This window comes from Oculina patagonica, chromosome 5 (genome assembly GCF_052425735.1).
Source record: "Oculina patagonica isolate OP01 chromosome 5, crgOcupat, whole genome shotgun sequence".
Taxonomy (NCBI): domain Eukaryota; kingdom Metazoa; phylum Cnidaria; class Anthozoa; order Scleractinia; family Oculinidae; genus Oculina; species Oculina patagonica.
The window spans coordinates 13,180,853-13,207,493 of record NC_135762.1 but is presented as its reverse complement, the minus strand read 5'-3'; the positions used below and the strand labels follow the sequence as shown (position 1 = coordinate 13,207,493).

Genomic DNA, 26,641 nt, shown 5'->3' with positions numbered 1-26,641 from the left:
TTTTTAACTTTTAATGTTAACGCCATGGAGACACATTTGTTTGTGATGAAACTATGTTTTTAACATTCAGATTCATAGAAGTAATTTCTTTGCTAACACTAGGTTTTCGAAAAACTTAATGAAAAAGACTAAACTCAGCCTTAAATATTATCAAGCTATCTTGATTTGATTTTATCACTTTTTATCATTTATACGTAACTTACTAAGACATGTGTTGTAATCTTTAGAGCATTATTGTGACTTGACATATCAGGATGAAGTGAGTGAAGCTGTAAATTTAAGAATACTGTATGGAATATTTTAAATAGTGGAAGCACTTAAAATCCGATCAAGCTTTGTTAAAACCGGGCGTGGATTTGCCCAATTTTAGACACAGGGTGCTGAAACAATGCAGATGTTTAATCTACCTCTCTGATGTAAATGATATGACTGCAATACGAGGTATTGACAAATACGACAAATACAATGAAAAAGTAAATAAAGAAATAAGTATCAACCAGTCTCCATCTTAAATTTACTATTTTTTTCCTGAGAATTACTGAAATAATCACTAAATACTGTTCAAAGTGAGCTGTTCAAAGTGAGCTGCGTGTTTTTTCACTATGGTTCCGTATACATGTGACGAGTATACTTCCACTTTGCTTTTTTATCAAAACGTTTCATAAGTTGACTTTCCATGGTGTCACGATCAGCTTCGAAAGAAACCTCGTTAAGTAATGTGACGTATGTTTTTAGCAGTTGTTCATATATTTGATCCTCCTGTATGTCACTCATAGCTACACTAGCAAAGGTGCCTGTAAGTTCACCGAGTTTTGGCTCCACGTTTTCCTCCAATTCGGAATCTTTTATGAGCCTGTTCCCGAAGTTGTTATCACAAATTTGATAATCAGTGAAGTCAAATTTTTCCAAAGCGTTTGTTCCTTCTTGTGCCTCTTGGTCAAGCTCCTTTGTCGCTTTTTCTAAAAGCTTATAATAATGAGACACCTCGGGTTCCATGGAGCCGCTGTTCGCCAGAGAACTCTCTTGCTTTTCAACATCAAGGGTGTCAAGTGCTCTGTCAAGCAAATCGTAATAATTTGACACTTCAGATTCTTGTGATAGTTCTGTTTCAGCGTTCGATTTAACGGTCCCCAAAAAGGAAGAACTATAACCAGAGCTCGAGCTTCTTCTGCTCTTGGTACGTGTTAGAGGTTCTGCCGTTTTAAAGCGAGGGCTATCTTGGGGTGAGTTGTTCGTAGATGGTGGACATTCCTCGCCAACACTTTCGCATGATTTATTTTGTTCTCCCTGTGACGCAGTGGATGACTTCCTAGAAAATGTTCGACTATCATGAGATGATTTTGACCATACGTCACTTGTGTCCTTTTCTGCTAGTTTTTCCCCTAATTCATCGTTATAAGGAGAGGTTGTCTCATCGCTTTCCATTTCAACACGGTCATTGGATAGTGACATAAATGACTCATCGTCACGAGGTGAGATTGTTTGGCAGTTTTCCACCTCAACGCGCTCGTTGGCTAGTGACATGAATGAAGACCAAGCATACGAGTTTTCTTCGTCACAGTCACGACGTTGGATTTGGCTTGAGTCATCAGCGTTCTCAATCGACGAGAATGAAGCCTGAACAGCTTTCAGTGGATGGTTTTGTTCACCGATATTGTCTCGCGCTTGTTCCAACCAGTTTTCACTTAGAGACCTAAATAAAGTTGTATCACTGCTTGGTTGGTTGATACTGTTCAGGATTTTACGATCATTAGGTGAACTAGAGCCGGATTCCGTCTCGGCGCTGGTCTCTGTTAAAATGTCAACCTTGTCTGTCCGTACAAAAAAGTATTTAAAACGCTTCATCATCATTTCCACTACTTCAGCGTCTTTTGATTTTAGATTTTCATCTGCTTGTACCTCGGCAAAGGAGTCCATGAGTATCGTCAAAAACACGTTAAGCAGTATCATAACCATGATCATCATAAACGAGAAGAAGATAATTGGTCCCAGAATACGATCGTTCTGTCTGATAATTTCAAAATCAAACGCTCCCATAACAGTGTTGAACAATGTTTCAATGGTCGTAAGAAATGAGCGGTACTCGGGCAGTATGCTCCCAAACATTGCGTAAAACAAGACACTGTAAGCAAAGTAGAAAATAGAGAAGACGATCATGAAAGACATCAGCGGTGATGCAGCTGTGGAAAGAGTCTTTGTAAATACATAGATCCGGTGGTTAAATCGAATTAGTTTAAGAAGCTTCAAGTTAGCAAAGAAAACTAAAAATGCCAGCGAATACCCGAAAATCTCGTCCCATGTAATTATCTGTATGAAACTAGTAAACTTCTCTGGGTTAGTCTTCATATGCTTTATAGCCCGTTGTGCGAAAACTGTCCGCTGTAGCAAAGCACCCGCACAAGTTAATATCAGTACGATCTGAGCAATTTCAAGCCAGTTCCATGGATCTCTGTAATACCCCTTTCGCAGTTTATAAACTTTCTTTAATTCAGTGTACATAAACACGGCGACAAAAATAGCAAGAAAAATTTCGCATACAAGCATCACAACGTGAAAGTTATTTCCGTGGGAATATAGACGGGCAACTTTGACGTTGTTAAAATAAACAATCCCATTTGTTGGAATCCATTCCGTTAAAAACGTCGCGACTCCAAACAGATTGACTTGGGCACTGTAAATTGCGACTTCCACAAATATTGCACGAGTTCGAGAATCAATCCAGGAGTTTTCCTTCAAGGAGCTCAAGTAAGCTTCTGTAACGTTGGAAACTGACAAATCAAAGGAATAACCACCACCACCGTAAGTGCCCATGAGTCCTAAGAATGGTATGCCACCAAGTTCCTCCATGGTCTGATAAGTCCAAGGCGAGGGTGTGGCAGTTGTGTTAGATGTCGTATTTGATGTGGTATTTGCCATTACCCAGCCTGTTATATAATTGTTTTTGTCCTCTTTAAAGAATGAATAGAAATCATTGCACGCCGAGATCTTGTCTCTTAAAGGTCCAGGTACTTGACAACTTCCTGAGGGTTTGAAAAATTAAACGTAAATGTAAACGTTATGTCCCTCGTAATGTCCCTCGCAAACATTTAAACAAAATTGGAATCGAAAAATGTGCATATACATTGTATCTAAGTATTTCATTTTCTCTTTTCTCATAATGTGTTGTGGCAGGATTGTGAATTTACAGTCAGCAAAGTTGGAATAGAATGTATTCGCCGTTTGGTGTTCCCTCTGTGACCTTTTTTTGTATTTAAATATTTTTCGTTTATATTCAAAGTTCTTACTGTGACCCGTTTTGATACTGGCAAAAACCCTTAGGGAAGAATGAACAATGGAGAAAAGCCGTATAAAAATAAAGACAAACCTGGAGACACCCTTAGCTGACGTATTCTTGCCCCACCAACTAGGCGCGAATTACAATCAATTGTATAGTTTTCCAAAGGGTGGCACCCTTTAGCCCAGTCTCGACTTGAAGAGGATAAACTTGGCAATACAGTGCCTTCAATCCATGTCCAGTAGTTATCAACTCCATCCGTCTGCAAGATAAATGATGAAATAAATAATATATTTTCGTCATCCTTCGCCACCATCATCACCCTCGTCAACATGAAGTTACTCATGATAAAAATCAAGTATTATTTTGAACCATAATACTCGAACCTTCAAGGGGATTGAGTTATCAATGGTGAAATTAGTGAGAAAATGACTGGAGGAGAATAGGAAAATATTTCAGTAAATGGGAGGTTCAAGTATTGAGGGTAAGAGCTGTCGGGATTAAACTACACTTAGTTTTTAAAATGATTACGACTGGGAGGCAAGAAACCCAGTACCCGATGACAGTTTCAGGACATAAAGGACGAGGACTTATCACCTTCGAGGACTTATCACCTTCTATTGTAAATACGTTGACGACACACTACTCTTGATAAAACCTGACACAATCGACATCATTCTAGAACTTTTCCACAAGTTTGACAAGAACATCCGCTTTACTTATGATCTCTTTGAAAATACCACTCCGCACTTTCTGGATATCAACATTTTAACCAACGGCATCGGAATCTACCGTAAGGACACCTTTACAGGCCAATACACGAACTTTCATAGTTTCGTTCCTTGGCGCCTGAAAATTTCTTGGATTAAAGCCCTAGTCAACCGCATCCACAGTATCTGTTCACCTAATATGCTAAAATCTGAACTAAAACGGCTCAAAACGATCATATCTTGGAAAAATTTCCCCTCGCGCATTGCAAACGTGCTAATTCGACGGTTCTCTTATGATGCCCTGAATAAGATCCGTACAGCAGCGAACAAAGACAAGGAAGACTCCATAACCATCTGGCTTTCTGTCCCGTACATCGGAGACAAAACATCCCAACTCTTAAGATCCTTCAAAAGAAAGCTTCGCAGATGTCTTACAAACTCTAACATCGAGATAAAAGTACGCGAGAAAACAACGAAACTATGTTTCTATACGAACAATAAAGATCGAGTTCCACTTCTGAATAAATCACATGTTGTTTACAAATTTAAATGCCCTGGCTGCCAATCAGCGTACATCGGCAAAACGGACAGAACTCTTTTCGTCCGAAAACATGAACACGCAATCTCTGACAAAGAGAGCGCAATTTACAAACACCTACGAACGTGTAACCATTTACTTTTCATTCGTGATTTGTGTAATTTACCGGATAATTTAAACACTGAAATTGCTCCACCTTCTATCAGTAATCACAAAGAATATTTCACCCATGTTGTCCGTGATAATACAACGGTTTTAGACTGTGATCACAACTGGAATCTTCTTCTATACAAAGAGGCTTATTATATCAAACGCCTAGCACCTTCCCTGAACAATGGACTAAAATCCAGCGGAGAACTCTATCTATTCTCCTGAGTAAACTTATTGTTTCCGTCTCCTCACTCACAGTATTTAAAATCCAGCTTGTATGTTAATTTTATTAGTCTGATGATGGTATAGCTTATAACGAAATATAACAATCTATTTATCAAGATCCTCATTTGTTGTCTGAATTGTTGGACACAATGAACTTATTCGGGTTATCCTTCGTCCTTTATGTCAGAATTTTATCTTTCAACCGATGAAGGCTGTTTGTAGGTCGCTTGATCAAATAATTACACTGGTAAATTTTCTCTGCTATTTCTTATGTTACGCCTTTCTTTGTAATCGTTTTGAAAGTCACACTGGATGTGTTTGACTGAATTTGAAGGGAAAGTGCACTTACAGACAAATTTTGTAATTATAATTATCCAGTCTACGAGCTCTTACCTCATATAGTTGCTGGCCGGTATACACTCCTCCGAGATATGTATCTTCCATTGTTTTGGCAATAAAATAGGCTTGAGGATCACGTTGACCAAAGCTTACAACAAACAAGGCAAGCAAGAAAAGCACGTATATAATTATCTCCTTCAGAATTTGAGACATTCGTATTTCTCGTTGTCTCTGTTCTCTGGCGTTACTAAGTTCAGTAAGATCCGGCGGTTCTAATTTTGTTGAAGGATGCTGTTCGTATCTACGATGCATAAACTTATATTCGGGAAATCCTTGTTCGAAATTGCCAATTCCATGTTTATCTTCGTCTTCCTCATCATCATCCATGTCGTCACCTTCAACATTATTTGCCTCTATTTGCTCTTGAGGTTTCTTGATCAGAAGAGCAATAAACAGTGCTAAAAACAATACTTTGATCGGCTGGCTGATAAAGATGTCTTGAACAAGAGATATCAATAGAGAGGCGAGCCACTGGGAAGCCTTCTCTCTGCCAAACTGAAATCCGTATAAAGTAACAAAGAAAGCTGAAACAAATGAGACGGCGAAAACTCCAAACCACGCAATATACACGCACCAGTGAGGAAGTTTACGTTTCCTTCTCTTAAGCGATTCACTTTTTTTCTCATTGATTTGCACCGTAACATTACACTCCTCTGAAACATCAAAATCTATTTCACTTTCGTGCCAATTGTTCTGGTCTAATTCTGCAAGGAAACTTTCACTGTTGCAACTTGTCATACTCCTATTCAGCCACAGTGTTGTCTTCTGCTCCATATCAACTGTTTCAACGGGAGGCAGGCCCACAGAAATAGATTCAGGGCCTTCACTTTGCAATTCGTCTTCTTGATCTTGCTTACGATACCACTGAACTATGTCTTCAAAATCTCCTTTGTAAGCTTGTGCCCTCTTTTTGGTCTTCGGATTCAGTGCATGCGATTTTTTCGCTGTCTTTTCAATTTGGGGTTTGGGGCCTATGTTCCTAAAAAGCCCAACAATGGCAATATTTACTGGGAAAATTATCAGGCTGCTTATAATTCCAATATATACCTGCCGATAAGATATGCTTATAGGCCCCAAATTAAAGGTGATTGTTGGATCCGACTCTCCATCAAGCTGGTAGAACATTGCATTCGCTAACATGGTACAATAAAGTAGAGCCAAACAGCACGAAAGGCGTTGGGCAGTGGTGAAGCTGCTCATTTTTGGCCTCATCAGCACCGAAAACCACAGATGACTGTCTGTTATATTCTTCTGCGTGACATTGTAGAACAAATGGTTGAATGATTTTAGATCGTCTTGCCTAGCTGATGGCAAAGTTCGCAGCACCTCACCGTCATCAAACTCGACAGCAAGCCACCGATTGCACACAAACACAAACACGCAATCTGTTTTCAGGTCACGTACTATTACTTGTTTTAAATACCAAGACGGGCTAGATCCTGAGTTGTCGTGCCAAATCTTTAAGAGGGTGAGATCTCCCAAATGCTGAGAAGTGGTAAGAAGAAATGAGTCCATGCCAGATCTCTGGAAACGCACTTGGTTGGGATCTCTAAGTCGGCGTGGACCAGTCTCACCGTCCAATCCCATTAAAGCAAAGCAAACGTCAGCAGTGGTTCCAGCTCCTTTTCTCATTCCTGTTAACACCAAAATCTCGTACTTGTATCGATCTGATGGCCCATTTTCTTCCAAAGAAACGGTTTCCGCCTAAGTGGAAAAAGGAGATGTGTCATGAACTCATTAAAATGAATTTTTCAAACTGTATTCAGACCCGGACTTTTTGCTCTTTGCTGCCGCCCCTGTAATGGCACATGAAAATAAGCTTTTCTTTCTTCAGTAGGGAACAATAAAAGGCGAAAGTAAAGGGGGAGATGAAAAAGAAGATGGAGGAAAAGGTGCAGACGGGAGAAGAAGGAGGAGAAGAAGAAGTAGAGCTAAAGATAAAATATCTAACAAAAAACGTTCCCAATCTTAAAAAAAATGTATTGTAAATTCTGCTTTCGCCTTCGCCGGCAGCCTTTACGTATGTTGGAAATGACATGAATATTAGAATATATACAGTATAAAAGTGCGATAAAATGACAAAATAAACCTGTAAAAAAGAAAGTTAAATGGGAAATGCTAATAAAAAATGAGCATTGCTGAGGAAGCGACATAGAGTTATTATTAATTTTTTTAAGGCTTCAGTTATAGTAGCAACCTTTACAAAAGCGGTGGCAATAGAGGAAGCGAGGAAGCGGTAGTATCGGTAGAGGTGACAGTAGTGGTGGTAGTGGCAGTGTTAGTTGTGGTAGTGGTATTGGTACTGGTACTAGTAGAGGAAGTAGTCGTAGTTGTGGTAGCAATAGCAGCAGCAGCAGCAGCAGTAGCAGCAGTAACGGTAGCGCACGATGGTGTAGCGTTAGCGGTAGTAGTAGTAGTGGTACTAGGTGGTAGTGGGAAGAGAAGTAGAAGAAAATATTTACCTTCTTTGCATTCCGAATGTCACGTCTTCTAGCCCAAATAAGCAGCAGAATGTAGACGCCTAAAATAGATAACACTACAGTAAAAACCATCGGGTTCTCAGACAATTCCACGAACCCTTTCATAGCCTTACGAAAGTCAATGACATTTGGCTCGACAAACACTTGTGCTGCAAACGATGTAAGATGATTGCAAAGGCACTGAACCTCTGTAGATGTTGTTTCCGGACCAGCCTATAAAGCAACGTCCATACGTTAGCAAAGCGAAGTTGAGTCTTTTCTGATTATTAAAAACTAACAAATGTGATCGACATAAATTTTTAACGTTTCATTTCAGACCAATTTCAGACCAATTCCGAAAAAAAGCTCGGTCGGGAAACGCGTTTCCGCTCAATTTTCAAAATCAGAATTTAACTCTCTTCGTTTATAATGTAGTTTAAAGTATAATTTCGCATAATAGCAAGTATATGACTGGCGAATGCCGAAATAAGCTAAAGATAAGCGCATTAGATCATAAATATATCAGCATTTCGCTAGAAATAAAAGTAGTTAATTATTTCATAAAAGAAACTATCGTTTTGTGCTTGTTAGACATGAGGTTCAATTATAACCAACTCAGCGCTATTCGCTGTTTTCACCGTTCCCATAATCATCTTTTCCCCCAATTCTTTGCGTTTTCTTTTTTTCACCTGTTCTTCTCGTCCCCATGACATGCCCATTGGGGGTCAAAGTGTTTGGGATGGCGAAGGAATGCACCTCGGTATATCACCTCATATCTAACGCGTGCTCATGGAATAACTACTCCAAAACCCCATCAGATAGATTTTGGAAGTAGATTTCTTTAACAAAAAAATGCATTAAACTGCACTTACCCTGCATCCATCCAGACTCCACCCTTCTAGTTCCTCAATCCAGAAAAGGCATTTTAACGTAGATGTTTTGAGACTGTATGAAACATTGGCACTTATTTTCTCCTCCGAGGAACTCTGGACCTTAGGCTTTGCTTGCACTTGGATGTAGTAAGTTCCTTCGGTCAGTAAACTAGATTCCAGCAGAAATAGCTTTCTTCCTTTTCCATCAAAAGACCACGAAGCCAGATAATCTTGTACGGATGGTCTCTTTCCATGTGCTACCATAATTGTCCATTTAGAAACAGTTTCATTGTGGGAAAGAAACTCGACAGCTACTGCTACGTCGGGAAAGCTGTTCGTAAAAGTATGAAATTGAGATGATGCGTCATCAAGTTGGAGCACAAAGGTCTCTTCATCAGAATCAAAAGGTCGCTCCTTATGGTGTATTCTGATGTCAATTTCATTTTTCAGGCCGCTTATTGGAAACTTGCTTCCGTTAGAGCTTTTCACTTCCAAAGCAACCACTGATGACGTAATATTATCATCACCACAATGTTTGTATGGATTCTCCTCAAAGGCCAGCATCTGTAATTAAATTATTAAAAAAATGCAACAACGCTCCGCATGTCTCGAAGTTTCAAACATTGTAATCAGCCATAATAAGTATGTAGCTAAGGTTTACAAAATGATCGTTATTATACAGCTAATTGAGAAAGGTTGTCGGAAAAAAACACAAAAGCGCACGCGACAAGACCAAAAGGTGGTATGGGAATTCGCTTTCGCTTGAGTTTTGCATATTGGCCTAGAGAAAATGTACAAATTTGTATTTTTGCTCGTAAATATTTTGTTTTTCCTCTCAGGAGGCCTTTTTCTGTAGCTTAACTTTCACTGTCGCATGTATTTGAGTTAAGAAAATTCTTTTAGAATTTAAGGGGCTAAAAGTACCTTGTCTTCCCATGTCTTTAAAAGAGAAAGAAATCGTGCAAATTCGAGCTTTCTCATGCCGTCATCTTACTGGTATTCAGCACGAAGAGTAGCTCTCTGCCTCTACCCATACAACCTTTCGGTATTGTGGCGTGCAATTTTGTGCTTTTATCCGACAACCTTTCTCGAATAAGCTATACATATAACTGCCTATACAATGGGCCTTTATAAATTCAAATATACGTAAATGCAAAACCCCTTAATTCTTTAAGCTAAATTTTCGCTTTAAATCAATTTATCAGATTCCTTTTTTTCTTTTAATTCTGGGTTTGAAATCACTGCCTGGTTCTCCTATCAGCCCCCGCTTTACTATTTATGTCAGCTATTCTGCTTATGGCATGGAATTTTACATACCTGAAGATTTACTGCATTGTCTCTTGTTAGGTTCTTGTCTGAAAACATTTCCTCTTTTGGAAGCTTGAACATCCCAAGGTCATGCTCGATCTTCGAATCGTTCAAAGAGTCAACAAGGGTTTTCCGAAGTCTTGCTGCTATTTCTGTAGTATTAATAACTGTGTCTGCATCACCCGGGGTTTTAGCTTTCAAAACTGCCATACACATCTTGTTTATCGCTTGCAGGATTGTGCTGGAAACATTTCTACTTCTTTCCTTTGTGGAAAAAGAATAGTCAAAAATATCGTGAGATAGTTCTATACATGAATTTCGGTTCATTTAGCAGACCTAAAAGAAAAAATTCAACGCATAAAAAAAATCAAAGTATATTACTATCAAGCTTTAAAGAAGGTATGACAGTCCTGCTCTATCTCGGAGCCACTTTAAATGGAGAAAGGGTGACCTTTCTAGAAACCACCTACTACAAGGGTCAAAAGAAAGGACTATATCTCGCCAGTTTAATCTGCGGAAGCCTAAAACCTCCGTGTAATCGGTGTATATAGTTGATCATCGAGGCCTCTCGTTTGTCTTTTTATCACTTTTGATGTACTCCACTTTTTTGGCGCCTCGCTGGTCCTCGAGAACCCTGGCTGTCGGCTTGATCGAGTGCTTCCACCTATAACTGATGCCGCATCCATGGCAAATATTATACATCAGCTTCTAAACTATTATTTTTACTATTAATGTCGCTGTTGATGGTCGACCTTATTTTGAATCTTTACCTTTCTTTAATTCGTAATTAAATAGATGGGTAAACTGCTTCGGAAAAGCTAAAATTTCCAACACCGTATTTTGTTGACTATCACTGTTATGAATGTTATACCTTATTTTTATGTCTACCCCATCCAATTGTCTTTCCCTACCAGCCCTGACCTATTAATAAACCCTTCTCTGTAGTTTCCTGAAGCCGGTTAGTATTGGTAATCAAATGGTGACGAGTGAAATCAAGAAATTATTTCCTAATTTTACGAGTATACCATTTGATTACATTTTAATATCATAGGTGACAAATTACGCTTGCAATCGTAGGTTTTTGACTGGTATATTGCATCGCGAACTCCGAGCTTTGAAAAGTTGAAAGCATACTGAAGTTTTGCTCAAGTTCGCAAGTTTTTTAGTCTTTGAAGGAAACCTTTTAAAGATTCCTTCTTGCTGTTGACAAAACGTTTTAAAGATGAATCAACTGTCAATTCTTTCTCACATTATGACCGTAGTTCGTCTTGAATGACCTGAAAACGGTGCCCGTGTAAAACGTTCAAAAATCCGCTCCATACCATTTATGTAATTGGCTTAAGTCTAGAAGTCGTTTTGACGTTTTGAAATATAAAATATCATCAAAAGTGTTATTACATGGCCAAGGCTAGCTGGCTAAGATGAAATTCAAGCGAAAATGTACACAGTTTAAGCTTTAAAACATATTCTATTACGGACGCCATCTTGCCGCTAACTACGTTGCCATGGCAATTTTATAATTTCACATGTGAAATTAGGAGTAATTTATCACCTATGATATTATTACAGCTACTTGCAGAGTGTTCACTAGATGAAAATGTAAACAGCTACTAAAAAATACGATCTTTATGAACTGAATCACATTAAAAAAAAAAAAAACAACAACAAATAAAAACAAAACAAGAAAAAGCTCAAAGATTATCCATTGACACCTCCCTTGCATGTCCGATAGTAACATGTCATGAAAAATGAAAACAAAAATGTTTGAAGGTTTTCAGATATTTACTTTGATTTTGTTATCACAACTATGGACTGTACCATCACGGCTTATTGAAGGACCACTCGATACGCTGTCCAGTAAGTTCGCGGTGCTTTTAAAAACTGTCACCGTCATCCTTTCAAGGAACGATGTTGGTGCATCTGTTCTTTTCAAAACGGCATCAACTATGTCATTCAGTAAATTGGCACTTTCGTCCTAGGACAGAAAGCAATTTGATATTAGTGAGAGGTAAAACTCCTTGAAGTAGTACCATCAACAAATTTGACATAGCTACATGATTTGCATTTTCTGGTAAACGTGCTTTACTTTATAAGAAAAAAAATATTTCCTTTCTTTCGACAACATTTTTAAGGGCAATGTTAAACTCTCTTTTCGTCATCGTTGTGTTAGATATGCAGGCAGGAATTTTTAAGAACACTCGAGAAGTGCAAAAAAGCTCTTGGCTTGAAGTGCTTTTCTACAATTCTCTTATGTTCTTAAAAAAAAAAAAAAAAAAAAAAAAAAAAAAAAAAAAAAAAAAAAAAAAAAAAAAAAAAAAAAACAACAAAAAAATCTCCTTTAACTCAACAGTGCACTCCGACACGTTTACTATGGCCTTTTTGGTCAATTAGGAGTAAGATAAAGGCGAAAGTTCCCATAACTTTAGTAAGTACAGAGCTTGCTTCGAGTAATTAACGTTCTGCATGCATGCCCCAGTGCCATAATAGCCAAGTTTGGAAACGTGTAATAACTTCTAGCTGATTGCTATTTCTTAAGTAACTACAACTGACAACCACATAAACCCATAAATACTGTTATGCACGCCTTCCTTTATAACAGTATTAATAACTCCGTAACAAAGAAACAAACAAACAAAACAAAAAAAAACAGCCAAAGCCTTAACACTAAACTAACCTTAACAAACACAAATGAAAACAAAGTTACCTTCATAATGCAAAAAGTCTTACCCGTGCATTTAATGTTAGCACATCTTTATTCGCGGTGGCCGTCTCGAGTGTATCGCTAATGACCAGAAAGTCATTAACAGTAGTTTTATCACTATCTTTTATTATACTTGTGACAAGAGATAACTTAGATATACTCTTTTCAATGATCTGAAAGAAACAGAAAGTATTAGCTCTCGATTGAATTATGTTTAAAACGTCTGTAGTTTTATCGAGTAGAAAAAAAGGAAGCAGATACCATGGGAGAAAACGTGGTGGTTTTAACACTTCTTGTTTGCTAAAGATCAACGTATTTTAAATCCCTTTTATATTCCCTTTGTTTGTATTCCTAAATGTATCGTGTAAGTTCATCGAGTTAAGAATGCACACAAGAAGCTGTGCGATATTTTGATTGAAGTACAGGATCGCTTGACACAAGTGCTTGGCCCAAATGCACTCGCAACTAAATAAATGAAGATCTAAGATTATTATTAAATTATCGATTGAATAGCAGATATTTCCTGTCTTTTTTTAACATATATATTTTTTAAATTGTACCCGAGCAAAATTATCAAAGTCGATAGAAACCAAGAGCGAGCCGTCTTATTGTTTCAGCATAACCCAGTGGCCGATCGATTAAACACAGAATATCGCTAGAATTGATTTATTTAAATCTGGGCGCGCACTCTGAAAGCCGTCTATCGATCAATAGGTGTCACCTGTGTAGCCAACCAGATTGCCTGATTACCTAATAGACGGTCAGTGGGTTATGCTAAAATGTAATGGAAGACCCAACTTACAGTAGCATGCTTTATTTGTTCCGGTGAAATCGTTGCCTTGGTGGGTGTAGGTGTCACGTCTTGAGATATCGCGCCAGCTTCCGTTGTTTCACCTTCCCCTTGTTTGGTGTCTAACCCGCTGGTTGGTTTGATAATTGTTCCCGCTGTTGTTTGAGGGAGTGTCTCCTCGCTGGAGAGTGTGAGCTGCGCCAAAGTGTTCACTAAATTCTGGGTCAACTCTCTAGCTTCCTCCTCGTTGTTGATAACAGTCGCATTTTCAGAATCTAAGTCGCTCATCAAATCATTAAGATCCACTGGCTCTCTTTCGCCTTCTTTTACCTGAGTAGAAAAGAGTGAAAACGTAACAAACATGTTCGGCCATAACAACGCCAAGCGTAGCATCATGACTGCCTCAGTTCTAAGTATCTTAATAGGGATAATTGTTGTACTTTTATTAAAATAGGATGGATTGATCACAGTACGGTATATATAGCTGCCATAGAGAGGACAATAAAAAAACATGTAAAAAACAATTAAAAACAATTAAAAAAACAATAAAAATCAATGAAAAACATGGTTTATCAAATGCACATTCCTCGACAAACAATTATTCACCTCAGTGTCGGTGAATGTGGTAGATATCATGTTACCTCGCCGCAAAATTTAGTATATACCACACAATTGTTAGTATATACCACAACTAGCGGACTAAAACATCATTTTCGGTAAACAAAGCGACGCGCGAAGGCAGTTTAATTCTCTTTAGCTGCTCGGAGGCTAATAGTGCTTTGCTAATCATCTCCGAGTAAACCAATCAGCGCGCACGAAAAGCACTATTCACTTGTGTGATATATACTAAACAACACCATATATAGACATAATGTTTGGCTTTATGAGCACAAAACTGCTATGAATGACATTTTTTAGTATAATACTAATTCCAAACTGTACACATTTATTCCCCTTACCTCTGCATAAAGTACCATTTCTGACCTCAGACCAAGTGAGTCTTCAACTGATACAGTAATCCTAATTTGCAAGGAAGAAATGCCCTCTGCTGGTAATTTGTATATCTTAAACTTCCTTGACGAGCTAGGGTTTTCCTTTGACGTCAGGACTGGGTTTGTATCATCGCCATCGCCATAACTAAAGCCGTATCTAAGTGGCGTGTCAGGATCAACCCAGCCATTACAGGTGACCTGAAATTCGGTTTTATAACCTTCCCCCGTCTGTGGATTGCATATGCAGTCTCCAGCCTCTGGAGGTTCGTTAACTTTTATAGTCTTGTTTATATAGCCCGACTTTCCACCTTCTCTCCAAACCTCTAGCTGGACAAGACCCTCGCCGCCAGGACCCAAAACATTTTGAAATATGTATGACTTGACTGTGAAGTAACTTTTTGTTGTTTCAATGTTGAGGTGACTCGGAATATCCACGGGCGACCAAAGGATGCCATCATTTCTCATGAACAGTTTCCAAGCATAAGAAATCGTGGACGTTCCACATTCGTTCGCGCAAACAGCTTCTAGTCTGAGATCTATTGACGGTGGAAGTTTAACAGAGCAATTCCGCTCGGGGCAACTGTTAAGTAAGAAACGAATTGAATATTGGTAATTGTGAGAACAATCATACAGCGAATGCTATAAAGGTGCTAAAACACGAAGGAAGATATTGTAGTGATATGACGCAGCTGCATGTGTAAAGTAAGAAACAAAAACACAGCGTACGTATACAAGAAAATGTATCAGGACCATTTTGAGGCGACAAGTCCCAATGCCTCCTACAGAACACGAGGGATATAGGTTTAATCCTGGTCAGTGCCCCGTGTTGTGGTTTTGGACAGGAAGTTATCTCTCCAGGTGCAATCTATAAGGAAACGTTGACTTCTTGGGGCTAATTGGCGAGACGTTGTCATAGGGGTAGTTTTCTAAATACATTAACTCAGAGATGGTAATAAAAGGGGCACCCAACGGGTCATTTCGCTAAATATCTGTTCGGAAGGCTTGTGATCCCCTCAGACTTTCTTTAGGGAAATGCTACCTCGAGCCTTCGTAATATGGGAAATATAACACCTGTTGCTTTTCGAGAGGCAAAAATGCTTATTTGCGTACGGGAAAACGCCAGTTACGATTTTCGGAATGGTAACAGCAGCTCGCAAATTCGGGTTATGGGATTTTGTTCCTTAAATGTTTCTGCCACTTGAAAATTTAGCTAGAAAATCCGAAAAGATTCAGCAGTGTCAGTTTAAAAGGCCCTAAACGATACGGGAAAATAAAATAAATGACATTCCAAGGCTTTTGACTGAATTTCCTCGTTGGGTGCTCCTGTAGTAATACTTATATTTTCCATGCTACAGACATCAGTGTTCCGCACATACAAGCACTGATGAGCTATCGGGTTCCTTCGTTCTCATGCACGGATTAAAGAAGACCTGAAACTTTTTATCGAAAACCCTAACCATGATTACAACAGTTTAACGTAAATTAATATAGCAAATATGACCCGACTAACTTTGTTCACATCATGATAAGGTGACACAAAATAATAGCATATTTTTGGACTTACCCTGCTCAATTGTGGCCCAATGTTACTTTTAGAGATACAAGCAACAATATGCCTACCTTATTTCCATTTCTGGTGGCGGTGGTGGAGTTGCTGGTGGGGGTGGCGGGGGAGGCAAAACAAATACTTCTACTTCATCCGTCAAAGTGGCGCGGCCTTCTTTAGTCACTTTCACCTTAAATATGTAAGTTTTGTTTGCAACATATCTGTCAAGGCTCGTGGTAAAAATTGGGGAATTAAGAATTTTTATAAAGTTGTCAGGGCTGAGATGGTTGTCGTAGCAATGGGCGAAATGTTTCGTCCTGCAGTACCAAGTGAATTCCAGGCCTTTTTGATCTTCCCATGGCGGTAGATCAGGATCATGAAATGATGCATCCATCGTGAGAGTTTCTTCCTTGTTTGCATATTGCTCTCTTTTCCCTGATATGCTGCCAATAAGGGGTGAGCGAATAATCTCAACTTTTACTGTAGCGTTCCCTTTCACTTGTCCATAGAGAGCTAATACGTCGGGACTTGTGAGTTCCACAATGAAGACAAAATGATATCCACCGTATGGCAAAGAGCGAGCTTTAACCGTTATTAACGAACCCGTTCCTTTTCTCACAATTTCGGCCTCTCTGTTGACGCCGAGTTCATCGTTTTCAGGGGTTAGTTTCTTTACAATCCACAACAACTTAACATCCTTTGAAGTTCGAAGCGCGCACTTGTTGATATAACGCCCGTTTAGCTGAAACTGTTCAGATTTGTTGTACTTTAAAGATTGCGAGTTGCTTTCTTCTATCTCTTTTACGTCAGATTTTAATATTGATACATTTCCAACTTTGCAAACAGGCTTAGAGACTTCAACGACCAAACAACGTTTTTTCTCTGATACTTTGTTGAATACACTGAGGCAAACTGAATAATTGCCCTCAAAAAGATAAATGTGACTGAAAGAAAACATATAATTTTTTGTGCTGTTTGTTGAGCAGTGAGTTATGTGCGACTGTAACGAGTCGTTCAGTGCTGCAATGAAACAGCTCCCATAATCAAATTTTGGTACGGCGAGTTCAAAATGAGTGGCAGTCCTTAGCCACGTTAAACCACTTGACGAGAATGCCACACCGTAAATTGTCTCTTGGACAATAAATTCAACTGATGCTGACATATTTTCGACGACCTTATCTACTACAACACTTGCAGTAAAAGTTCCAGTTTTGGTTAAAATCACACGGTAAAAAGGCTTTATGGTGATTGCAAGATCCCCGTAACCAGTTATTTCCCAGTGATAAGCCCTGTCAAAATCTTGAGAAGTTGTCACAAATGTTACGTTATCGCCAAGAGTGAAATATTTCCTGTATGGGATCTCTGTAATGTCAGTCGAGTGATTGCAATAAAGGCACACTTTCATTGATGGCTTGACTAATTTCAGAACTGTGACAGTTGTGTTAAGCGCAATTGTACTCACTTCATTTGAACAGGAAACAAAGGTTAAGAATTTCCCTGGAGATAAGTAGCGATGAAGCGTGACGGTTTTTCTATGCTTGAATATCAACGGCCTGCTGTTTACTGATGAATTATCGCCAAACGTCCAAGAACAAGATGCATCGGTAGGTAAGGAATAACTCGACACCGAAATTCTGAGACTAAAAGCAACATACTCCGATACTTTCAATATTGACGTGTTAGTGCTCAGGGTTATATTAAGTAGAGGATTCTGTACAATAACGATCCGTCGACAGGTTGTGCTGAGTTTACCTAGAAGATTCGATGCATTTACAGTTACCACAAAAGAACCGTTTGACATGTATGAGTGTTTTAGAATAAAAGATTTCCAGTTAACAAAGCCCTCACTCAAAGGAACCTTCTGTGTTTGACTGTCTTCAAACTCTACCGCGACTGTGACATGCGAGCCAGATTTAACTGAAATATTAAAAGAAGCAACATCCGACGAAACGATGTATCGTTGCAACGAATCACAAGTTAAATCAACTATAGGTATCTGCACCCATGCCACGCTTTGGGCTACTACAAGACCGTGCCGATTTTCACAACGAACACTGGTATCGTAAGACCCTTCTTCGGCGTACTTGTGAAGCACAGATATATTGATATCTGATACATCTGTCTGAAAAGAGGTGTTATCCCCGAGTGTCCAATCGCAGACAAAAGCTGTTCCCGCAGTCATCGCGAGTGTAAAAACAGAGTAGTTCCCCTTGCTTGTGACATCCACCATTACCTGAAGATTGGTTATCGGTTCATCCTCTTGAACCACAATCCTTGTAGAATGTTTTTTGTACATGTTACTAACACGGTTTGTGCAGCTGAGACTGACCGTATAGTATCCGGGTTTCCGATAAGTATAAGTTAGAGTAAACACATCAATTGCTCCATGTACAACTTTTTCACCAAAATCAAAATCACAAAATACACTTGTGCCACTAGCAATACCTCCTTCAACTGTAATGCTCTCGCCGACGGCAATATACATGTCTTGAGAACCATTTTTAATTCGAGGCGGTGGTATCCCAAAGGACAAATTAGCGATCGGTTCCTCCACAAAAACGGTACATTTTGCACTTTTTCCACTTGCTTCGACGTCGTTTATAGCGTTAATGGAGACATCATAGACACCCACACTGCTGTACTGATGACGTAATGAATTTTGAGCAAAGCCGTCGGTAAATGTCTTCAAAATCTGTTTAGTGCCTCCATCGCCGGTAGAAATTGTAAATGTGACATTGGTCCCTGCAAGTTAGACATGGATATGACTTTTCGTTTTGAGTTCTCTAGAGAACGCTTAGGGAATCTACACGAGCTGTCTACGATACGGAAGGAGGGAGGGATTGCCTAGGCGCTCCGATTGGAGTGAAGAAAAAACTGACTAGTCTGCTACGCAGTCGTTACTTCGGTGGCCGCGTATAGCTTCTCCTCGCTACAAGGAGGGTTGCATGCTGATTGGCTGCGAACGAGCGTAACGCTAATTGCCCTCAATTTGTTTCTATCATATAGATTGTGGGTTCTTGAGAATTTGCAACAGGTGAACTAAAAGACAAGTGATTAACTAAGTTGCGGCTTTTATCAATCACTTAACAATTTACAACTTAAGCAAGTTCTTTTCCATCGACTTAATGGTTATGGTTTAATATAAAATGGCATTTAGTGCGAGTACTAAAAGAAAGCCACTTTTAACAAGTCACAGGGAAGAACGGGAACGATACATTCCAACATTTGGAAATAATCAAATGTTAAACAGATAAGTGGCCTCTCGTTTAGTGGTCGCGCTGTAAGTGTCTGGGGCTAAAAATGCTTAGGATACCACTGTTCACGAAACGACCCAAGTGTTTATATAAATAAACCATAAACCTCATTAACCCTTGGACGTACATACAAGCTCATACCCTATGAGCAAATTCTGCATTTCTGCAGGGAAAGTACAAAATTCATATCGCTTATTCCAGCAAATATTTGCAGATGTCGCATCAAAATGTCTTCTTAAAGTTTTAGCATGCCAGAGTGAATCCCCTCTTCAAACTTTGATTTTCCCTGCATTGAACCCCCCCCCCCTCCCCCACGCCCCTTTCTCATTGGACATCAAAGGGTTAAGTTTTATTCATAACTTAAAATAGTAGTTAAAAAATAATTTACCTTTAGAAATTATCCATTCAATAACTATTTCCTCCATCGGAACCACTGCAACGGTGTTTCTAACACACTTCAGGCCTTTAATTTCGTCCTGCACTACAATAGTGCCACTGCTTTGAACCGTGTTGTTTCTGTTGGATGCTGTTACTTTCACATCATAGACTCCAGGATCATTGTAGACCTGCCAGAAAGCCTTTGAAGTCTTGATCAAATCTTCATCTTCAAGTTCCCATCGATATACAACATTGGTTCCCTCGTGTGCCTCGATGCCGATAAGGAAGAACTCGCCGGTCTTGACTGCACGATTTGGAAGACGTAAATTGAGTTGTGAAATTGGCAAATCTGTGTTGAAAAAACAAGTTAAAATTGTAATGATTATAATACCTATTGTTCTTCGCGGCCCCCCGGTCTCCCCCTCCTCCGCTCCCCCCGCCTGCCCCAAGTAACAATAGGTAGTTATTGAATAAGACATCATACGTTTTTATTACAATAGGTAACAATGCACTATTGGCGATATGTAGGACATGTTTTTTTGCAAGATCTTTCTGATAGCGTACGGTTGATAAAGATGAAAGATCAGTTCGACTGTTGCTTGAAAACGGATGATCGTTAAGATAAATTTAGTCGAGAAATCTGGACGATCACGTTTCGCAAGACAAAAGTCATTATCACGGATCACGCAAATACCCCGCTACCATTGTCCATAAATTGTTGATGACAGTGGGGATAATGCATAAAGAGTAGCAGGAAATCAGGGCATCGCGTGAAACGTTCGGACCGTTACATGTACGCAGTACAGGGGACTACCTTGTTCGAACCTTGTATCCTGAAAAGGTAAAGGCTGTTACGTCCAAACATAAACAGCTAAAGTGTTGAGCGGTAGTGCGACTTCAGAATAATCATTTACTCTGAGTAAAGACAGATACTGGGTGTTTACATCGTCGGTTATACCCTGATGAACGTAAAATTATTGTTTCCTTTGTATCTTTATTAAACAGACGAAGTTGATGACTCTTCAATATTTCACCCTGATAGCTGTGCAAACCATAAACTCGTCTAAATATGATGATTTCACTTATTCTACCAATAATCGGATATAATTATTTTCTCTGTTTTTTTTTTAAGATCAGATTAAAACTGAAAGAATGTAAATATGGATAGCGACTTGAATTTATTGGCAAGAATAAGATCTTTTACATCGTAATTTACAGCCCCTTGTACCCAGATAAACAGAAAATGGTAAATGTAAATGTAAATTGGTAAATGTTTTTACCTGATATTTTTTCTGCCGCAGAAGTAGTAGCAGGCGGTGGTGTGGTCGTTGGCGGCGAAGTTGGTGGTTCTATTCCACATGCCTGGTACATAGGGCGTCGATAGTCGTATTCTGAGAGATATTTTTAATTTCAATAAACACAGAATATCGTTGAACTGCTTCATTGACGTTTTTGTTTATTTTTATCCATAAATCCGCACACGCACTCTGAGGGCCTTACACTAGCCGACTGGCAGTAAGCACGGCAATCGGGTTACGCTACGTTACATAGTTACTGATCACCTGAGGTGTTGGATCCTGTTTACGTGCAAATAACGCATAAAGAACTAAAACTGAGGGTGAATTTACCTTGTAGTCAAAAAGCAGAGATGTCAAAACATCTAAAGGGTATCTTTTATGTTCGGAGATAGAGATTGAGTCTGCGTTCAGGCCTAGTGGACATCGTGCGAGGGCTAACCTGCTGTGAAGTAACCGGGAGAATTTCTACTCCTTTCTAGATGGGATGCTAGCCTAACGCCGCGTTTCCCCTAGCATTTCATTCGCAGGTACAATGTACCCGTTCATGCACTGGGAGAGTAAAGAGTTTTGCCCAAGAGCATACCTCAAGGACGCCGGAAAGGTCACGAACCCTATGCTCTAACCGTTAGGCAACCACCCTTAACCCACCACGCCTAATGTGCCATAGATTAAAACTAAAGACTTAAAAATAGTTTAAACTACTACGGCTATGGAGTCGAAGGGTACCTTTGTCTGGGTCACGTGGGCATCCATAGACCTCAGTGCGCAAACAAATACTATTGTTCCATGCTCGTGGGTTAATCCGAATGTAGCGTGCAAAAATGGAATCCATATGGAGGACGTATATTTTTACTGTTTCACTGTTCTGGTTTCCAGTGTACAGCTAGAAGAAAAGACAAAATTGTTGTAAGGCGACTCGATTGTATATCCAGTGAACATTTAATTAATCAAGCGCAAAGGAAAACATTAATTTTTACTTTTCCGAACCAACCCATAAGAAATATTGCTATTCATGTTCGACATTTACGTGAAAAGTCCCGAAAACTCCATTTGCCAGAACCAGACGTCTGTGTATTTGTGTTCCTTTGTTGGTTGTTGGTTGTTGGTTGTTGGTTGTTGGTTTTTGGTTCTGTTTTTGTTATTGTTTTTACTCGTTTAGGAAAAATTGCACTCTACCATTCAACCCCCACGATGCAAGAGCTTATCCCGGTATCTGTAGCATAAAGGAACTAAGAGTAAAAATCATGTACTCTCGCTGAAAAAGACCAGACCTCCCCCCTCCCCATCCCAACAGTTCGCGGGTAACCATTTAAATGTCAGAGTGCAAGAAGAAAGAGATTTTGAAGGGGAGTGGAGTTCATTCCCAACAACACGTGTTGACCTCTGCCAGTGGTCGAATTCAGTCTTCTCGATCCCAACCTGTAATATCACCGCGTTTAATTTTTCAAAATTGGGTACCATATTATCACACAATTCCCTTGAAAAACCACAGGCGTCCCAAACTCACGATTTGAGAAATCGATTGAATAAACGATTTACGTAAGCGTATGAATGATTTATGAATGGTTGGTATGAATGGTTGGTCTTACATTACAATGGGCGTCAAAATTCTCCCGTGGGGTCGTGGGGAAAGAGTTGTCACGCTGGAGCGGTCGCAATGTTAGATTTCCAACTGTGCCGTAGTCTAAAAGACGGGAACAAGGTGCGCAGGAAAGCTGAAAGCTCCAGTAGTGATGCATAAATCGTTCGATTTGGAGCGGAAAGGATGGATTTTTTTCCAAGCCGACCAGACGAGGATAACAATAAACTTTCCTTCTTTACGTCGGAGGGGAAAATCAAGCTGCGGATTCGAATTTTGGCGTGAAAACGTTCCCGCGGCACGGCTCGTTCGAAATGGCTCTGTCCAGCCTTGACTTCTTCTTATGAAGGCTACGACAAAAACCTCAAAACACCCCAAAAACGATGAAATAGCCCAAAAGGACAACAGAAATCAAGAAAGGTGAGTACATTTTCATTATTTTATTGAAAAGAAGGTAAAATTTTATTTCGTCGAGCGCTTTCATTCCACGTTATTTTAAACTCCATATAAAGTCTTATAGAGCGCTCAAATCTCCAACGGCCTAAATTGTAACACAACACCGCGCACTCCAAGCAGTCACGTCCCACTCGATGCGCTTAAATAAATCACGCATACGCTTACATAAATCATTCATACGCTCGAATAAATCATTCAAACGCTTACGTAAATCGTTTATTCAATCGATTTCTCAAATCGTGAGTTTGGGACGCCTGTGGAAAAACTGCATCTCGATACACCATTAAATAATTTACCTTATGACCATTTTCCGACCCATAGCAGTACCACGTGCTCTTGTCACTACTGTACTGAATATAAAACGTTTTCACCCAAGAGTGTTCATATCGGCCTTGTAAAGCAACGGCCATAACATCTTTGTCTTCCTGCAGGTCAACCTCCAGCCATTGTTCGTCGTTCTTCTCATCCGCACACCAAGCAGCGGTGACATCATCTTCAGTTATTATACCGTCTTTTGCTGGAAAGCCGTCAAGGGAGCTCGACGCTTTCATGTGACTAGGGCCGACAGCAAAAGGAACCGGACGAAGGCATTCTGGAACGGAAAAGTAACGTTTTGTTTTTTAGATTTTTCAAACTGAAGGCAAGCCCATGACTTTTTTACGCACATTGATCGGATTCCCTCGCTTACGCTAAGTAACAGGAAATTGAGACTCAATTTGTGCTAGGAACACCATTAATTTTTCCATAATTATAAGCATGTTATCTGTACAGAAAGTCTTGTATTACAGCATCGAAATGATAGATAACGCTGACATTCTTATAAAAGAAAACCAAGTGAACGAAAAGTAATTCAATCCTTTATCTCGGTAGCCACTGGAGCCTTGTTTTGTTAACTTGAATTGCTGTTCCAAACATGATGCAAAAAAAAAATAGACAAACATCTCGATACTTGTCATTATCGAGTCTTTACAGTCTCAGTTACGCGAGATCAATTTCCAACTGAAACGCAAATTCCGCTGCTTGTTTAATAAAAAAAAAAAAATTTTTTTCTATTTTTTTCTGTTTTTAAACAGTGCTCTTGGCTTACTCTTTAGTCCCTACGTGCACAGGCGTTTCCTTTTCCACAGTGATACAAACACGCGCACACAATTAAATCTCGTTTGTCTTGTACAGCTTGTCAGGTTTATTATCTAGCCTTATTTATTATTATTACTGTTTATTTTTCCTTTTTTATGTATATTTTTATAACCAAAAAAAGATAACAATTTTGTTTACATTTGTTACATTCAACACAATTTAATTGCTTCGGCGATCGATATTAAGGTCTAATAAAATGTCATCAATGTTCGGTGCTTGGATAAAATACTCAGTTAATTGAACACCACCTGTACGTGGAAAAAAAACAATCGGTTCTTTGTTTCAGACAACAATATAGCAGCAAAAAAAAAATAAATTATCCGTACATCAGACCGAGAACTTAATGATACCGCAAATAATGTGTTTTTCTCGATGCAAAACATTTTTTTGGCGACAGACTCTCTCGTGCCGAATTCAATGTCTTCGCTCTTTGATGTGAGCGGCACAGTACGATTTAAATGCTGAAATTAGGCCGCTGCACGTCGGAGTAGGCTATATGCAGGCCAAATGCTTCAGAAAATTTTCCCCCTCCACGACCGATCGATATGGTTATTCCTACAATTTATATTTGAGAAAATAAGGAAAAGATACTCATAAAAAAGAGAAAAAAAAAAAAAAAAAAAAAAAAAAAAAAAAAAAAAAAAAAAAAAAAAAAGTTTAAATAAAAAAGGGAAAAAAATTATTTTTTGCCCTTGCTGATCGTGATAATGCATGGAGACTGCCTAGGAGCTAACCCCGGGAGAGAATTATCGTTGTTTAATTTTGTTTCTTTAATTTCTATATTTATTGTTTACTGCATCTTTTTTTTGTTTCGCAACATGACGCTCTTTAAGCAATAGAACAAACTTAAACTGTCAAAAAGCACGATACCCAATATGCTATTCGATCTGGTTTATTCAGTTTTTAAGGTCATCTTTCAGTAGTAAGAGGAGTGTGAAAGATCATTTTTTTTTTGCACAGCTTATCTCTGGATTTGAAAATTTACAAAATAAGAAAGCAATATCACGCAGTTGACGGATAGAATTATTAACAGTACTGATAACGATTATTAAAGCGTTTTCGTGTTATTCTCCAGGGAAAAAAAGTCGAGGAAGAATAAACAAATATTTACAAGAACGAGAGATATATTTCGATTAGGCTTTGTTGATTACAACAATTTAGTTTTGCTGAAACAACATTAGTCCGTTTTGGGGAAACTGAATTAATTTCTCTTAGCAGGATGCAAAGAATAGTACACTGGACAAAAGAATTGAGGATTGGGTTAACTTCAAATACGTCTTGCAAGATTTTACCTAAGATAATGATAAGGAGAAATTAGTAGAATAGCGGGATGAACTATTTTGTTAGATGATCCATTGACGCTTAATTCCGTTTGATCAAGTCCCTTTAAAAGCGAAAGTTGATTTTTGAGTAGGTAATATTTCCAAAATAGCCACAGAATAAGGGAAATTTTTATTACAAAGCGAGAATATGTGGTCTCCTCTTGTTCCTTGATTAACGTATTAATGTAACATGGGTCTGTAATTTATTTGAATCATTTACTGAAACTACTAAAAGAAACAGGTTCAACTATTTCAGAAATTTTAAATTCTGTAAAATAGGTTAAAGGTTTGAAGTCACCTATAAACTATATTTTGTGTCAAATGCTATTTCGATACTTACTTCGAATTAAACTTGAAAAGCATCCTTAGAACTATCTAAATATATAAATTTAAAACTAGAAAGCGAAACTTAGTACATAATATTAAATTGTGTTTTTGAGTTAGAGCACTGATTTACCCTTGGTCTCTGTTGTCGCTTTCACCAGAACAATTCCAAGAAGACTAGCGGCAAATATCTGCCAAAAAACGTATGTTATAGTTAATAATCTTTTTTATACGACAAGGTGAATGATTATCTCAAAAATAAAAAGCGAATCATACCACAATTGTAGTTTCTTTCATCATGGGTCTCATGGGAAATCCATTTTAAAGAAGGCGATCAGTTTTACCTGAACGTAAGGTTCATAACCTACACGACTCTACATGACACTAATTTAATTCCGCTTTGAAACAAACCTGTGTTTTAATTGTTATCCAATAAGAAGTGATGATTTCCAAGTTAGAATTAATGTTTCATGAAGCTCCCTGTGGCTCTCCTAGCAAGAAAAAAAAAATTGCGTAATGTACCTAGTGTCTATAACATTAAACTGGGAAGACAAAGCTATGAAAAATTCAAATCAATTGCGGGCTTTTCTTTTCTTTTTAAAACCTTTTTGGCAAATCCAAGCCTTTTTTAATGAGCGCTGTGATAATTCTGTGAGGGAGTTTAGGAAGGATGTTTTCAAACAAAACAAAACTGAAAACCAATGCTATATCACGTCAACAATAAAATTAGGCAACATTAGTGATAAGCTCGCTAACGAAATAATTATTTTTTATAACTATCATTTTAGAGAAAAGGTCTTTGTTACATAAACGCGGTATTAGTCACGTTTTAAGTGTTTATCTGTTGTTGTATCTTGGTACTTGCGATCTGATTATAATTGATTAATTAAATATTTTCAGAGGCGTATCCGACTCTAATTTCAGTTGAT

The 26,641-nt window shown here is 38.7% G+C and overlaps 1 protein-coding gene across 1 annotated transcript; it reads right to left on the bottom strand.

Moving 5' to 3' along the window:
• Positions 1 to 25,895, bottom strand: LOC144655596 (polycystin family receptor for egg jelly-like). The gene is made up of 16 exons (XM_078515886.1): positions 25,846 to 25,895; positions 23,226 to 23,521; positions 21,621 to 21,777; positions 20,877 to 20,987; positions 19,607 to 19,945; positions 16,039 to 18,706; positions 14,386 to 14,998; positions 13,439 to 13,756; positions 12,663 to 12,809; positions 11,722 to 11,910; positions 9,945 to 10,199; positions 8,628 to 9,191; positions 7,759 to 7,989; positions 5,291 to 7,000; positions 3,365 to 3,536; positions 1 to 3,020 (listed from the first exon to the last, which is right to left on the bottom strand). Exons 2-16 carry the CDS (start codon positions 23,478 to 23,480, stop codon positions 601 to 603), a joined length of 10,149 nt encoding a protein of 3,382 aa, XP_078372012.1. The 5' UTR covers positions 23,481 to 23,521; positions 25,846 to 25,895; the 3' UTR covers positions 1 to 600.
• Positions 25,896 to 26,641: the final 746 nt, after the last annotated feature.

Bases quoted from the DNA above. Each gene is read 5' to 3' on its own strand.
- LOC144655596 (XM_078515886.1), bottom strand. From the start codon at position 23,480: ATGAAAGCGTCGAGCTCCCTTGACGGCTTTCCAGCAAAAGACGGTATA. The intron at 20,988-21,620 runs GTACCCTTCGAC...AATATCTCTCAG, and splicing joins CCCACGTGACCCAGACAAAG to AATACGACTATCGACGCCCT. The intron at 19,946-20,876 runs GTAAAAACATTT...TTTTCAACACAG, and splicing joins TGCGGCAGAAAAAATATCAG to ATTTGCCAATTTCACAACTC.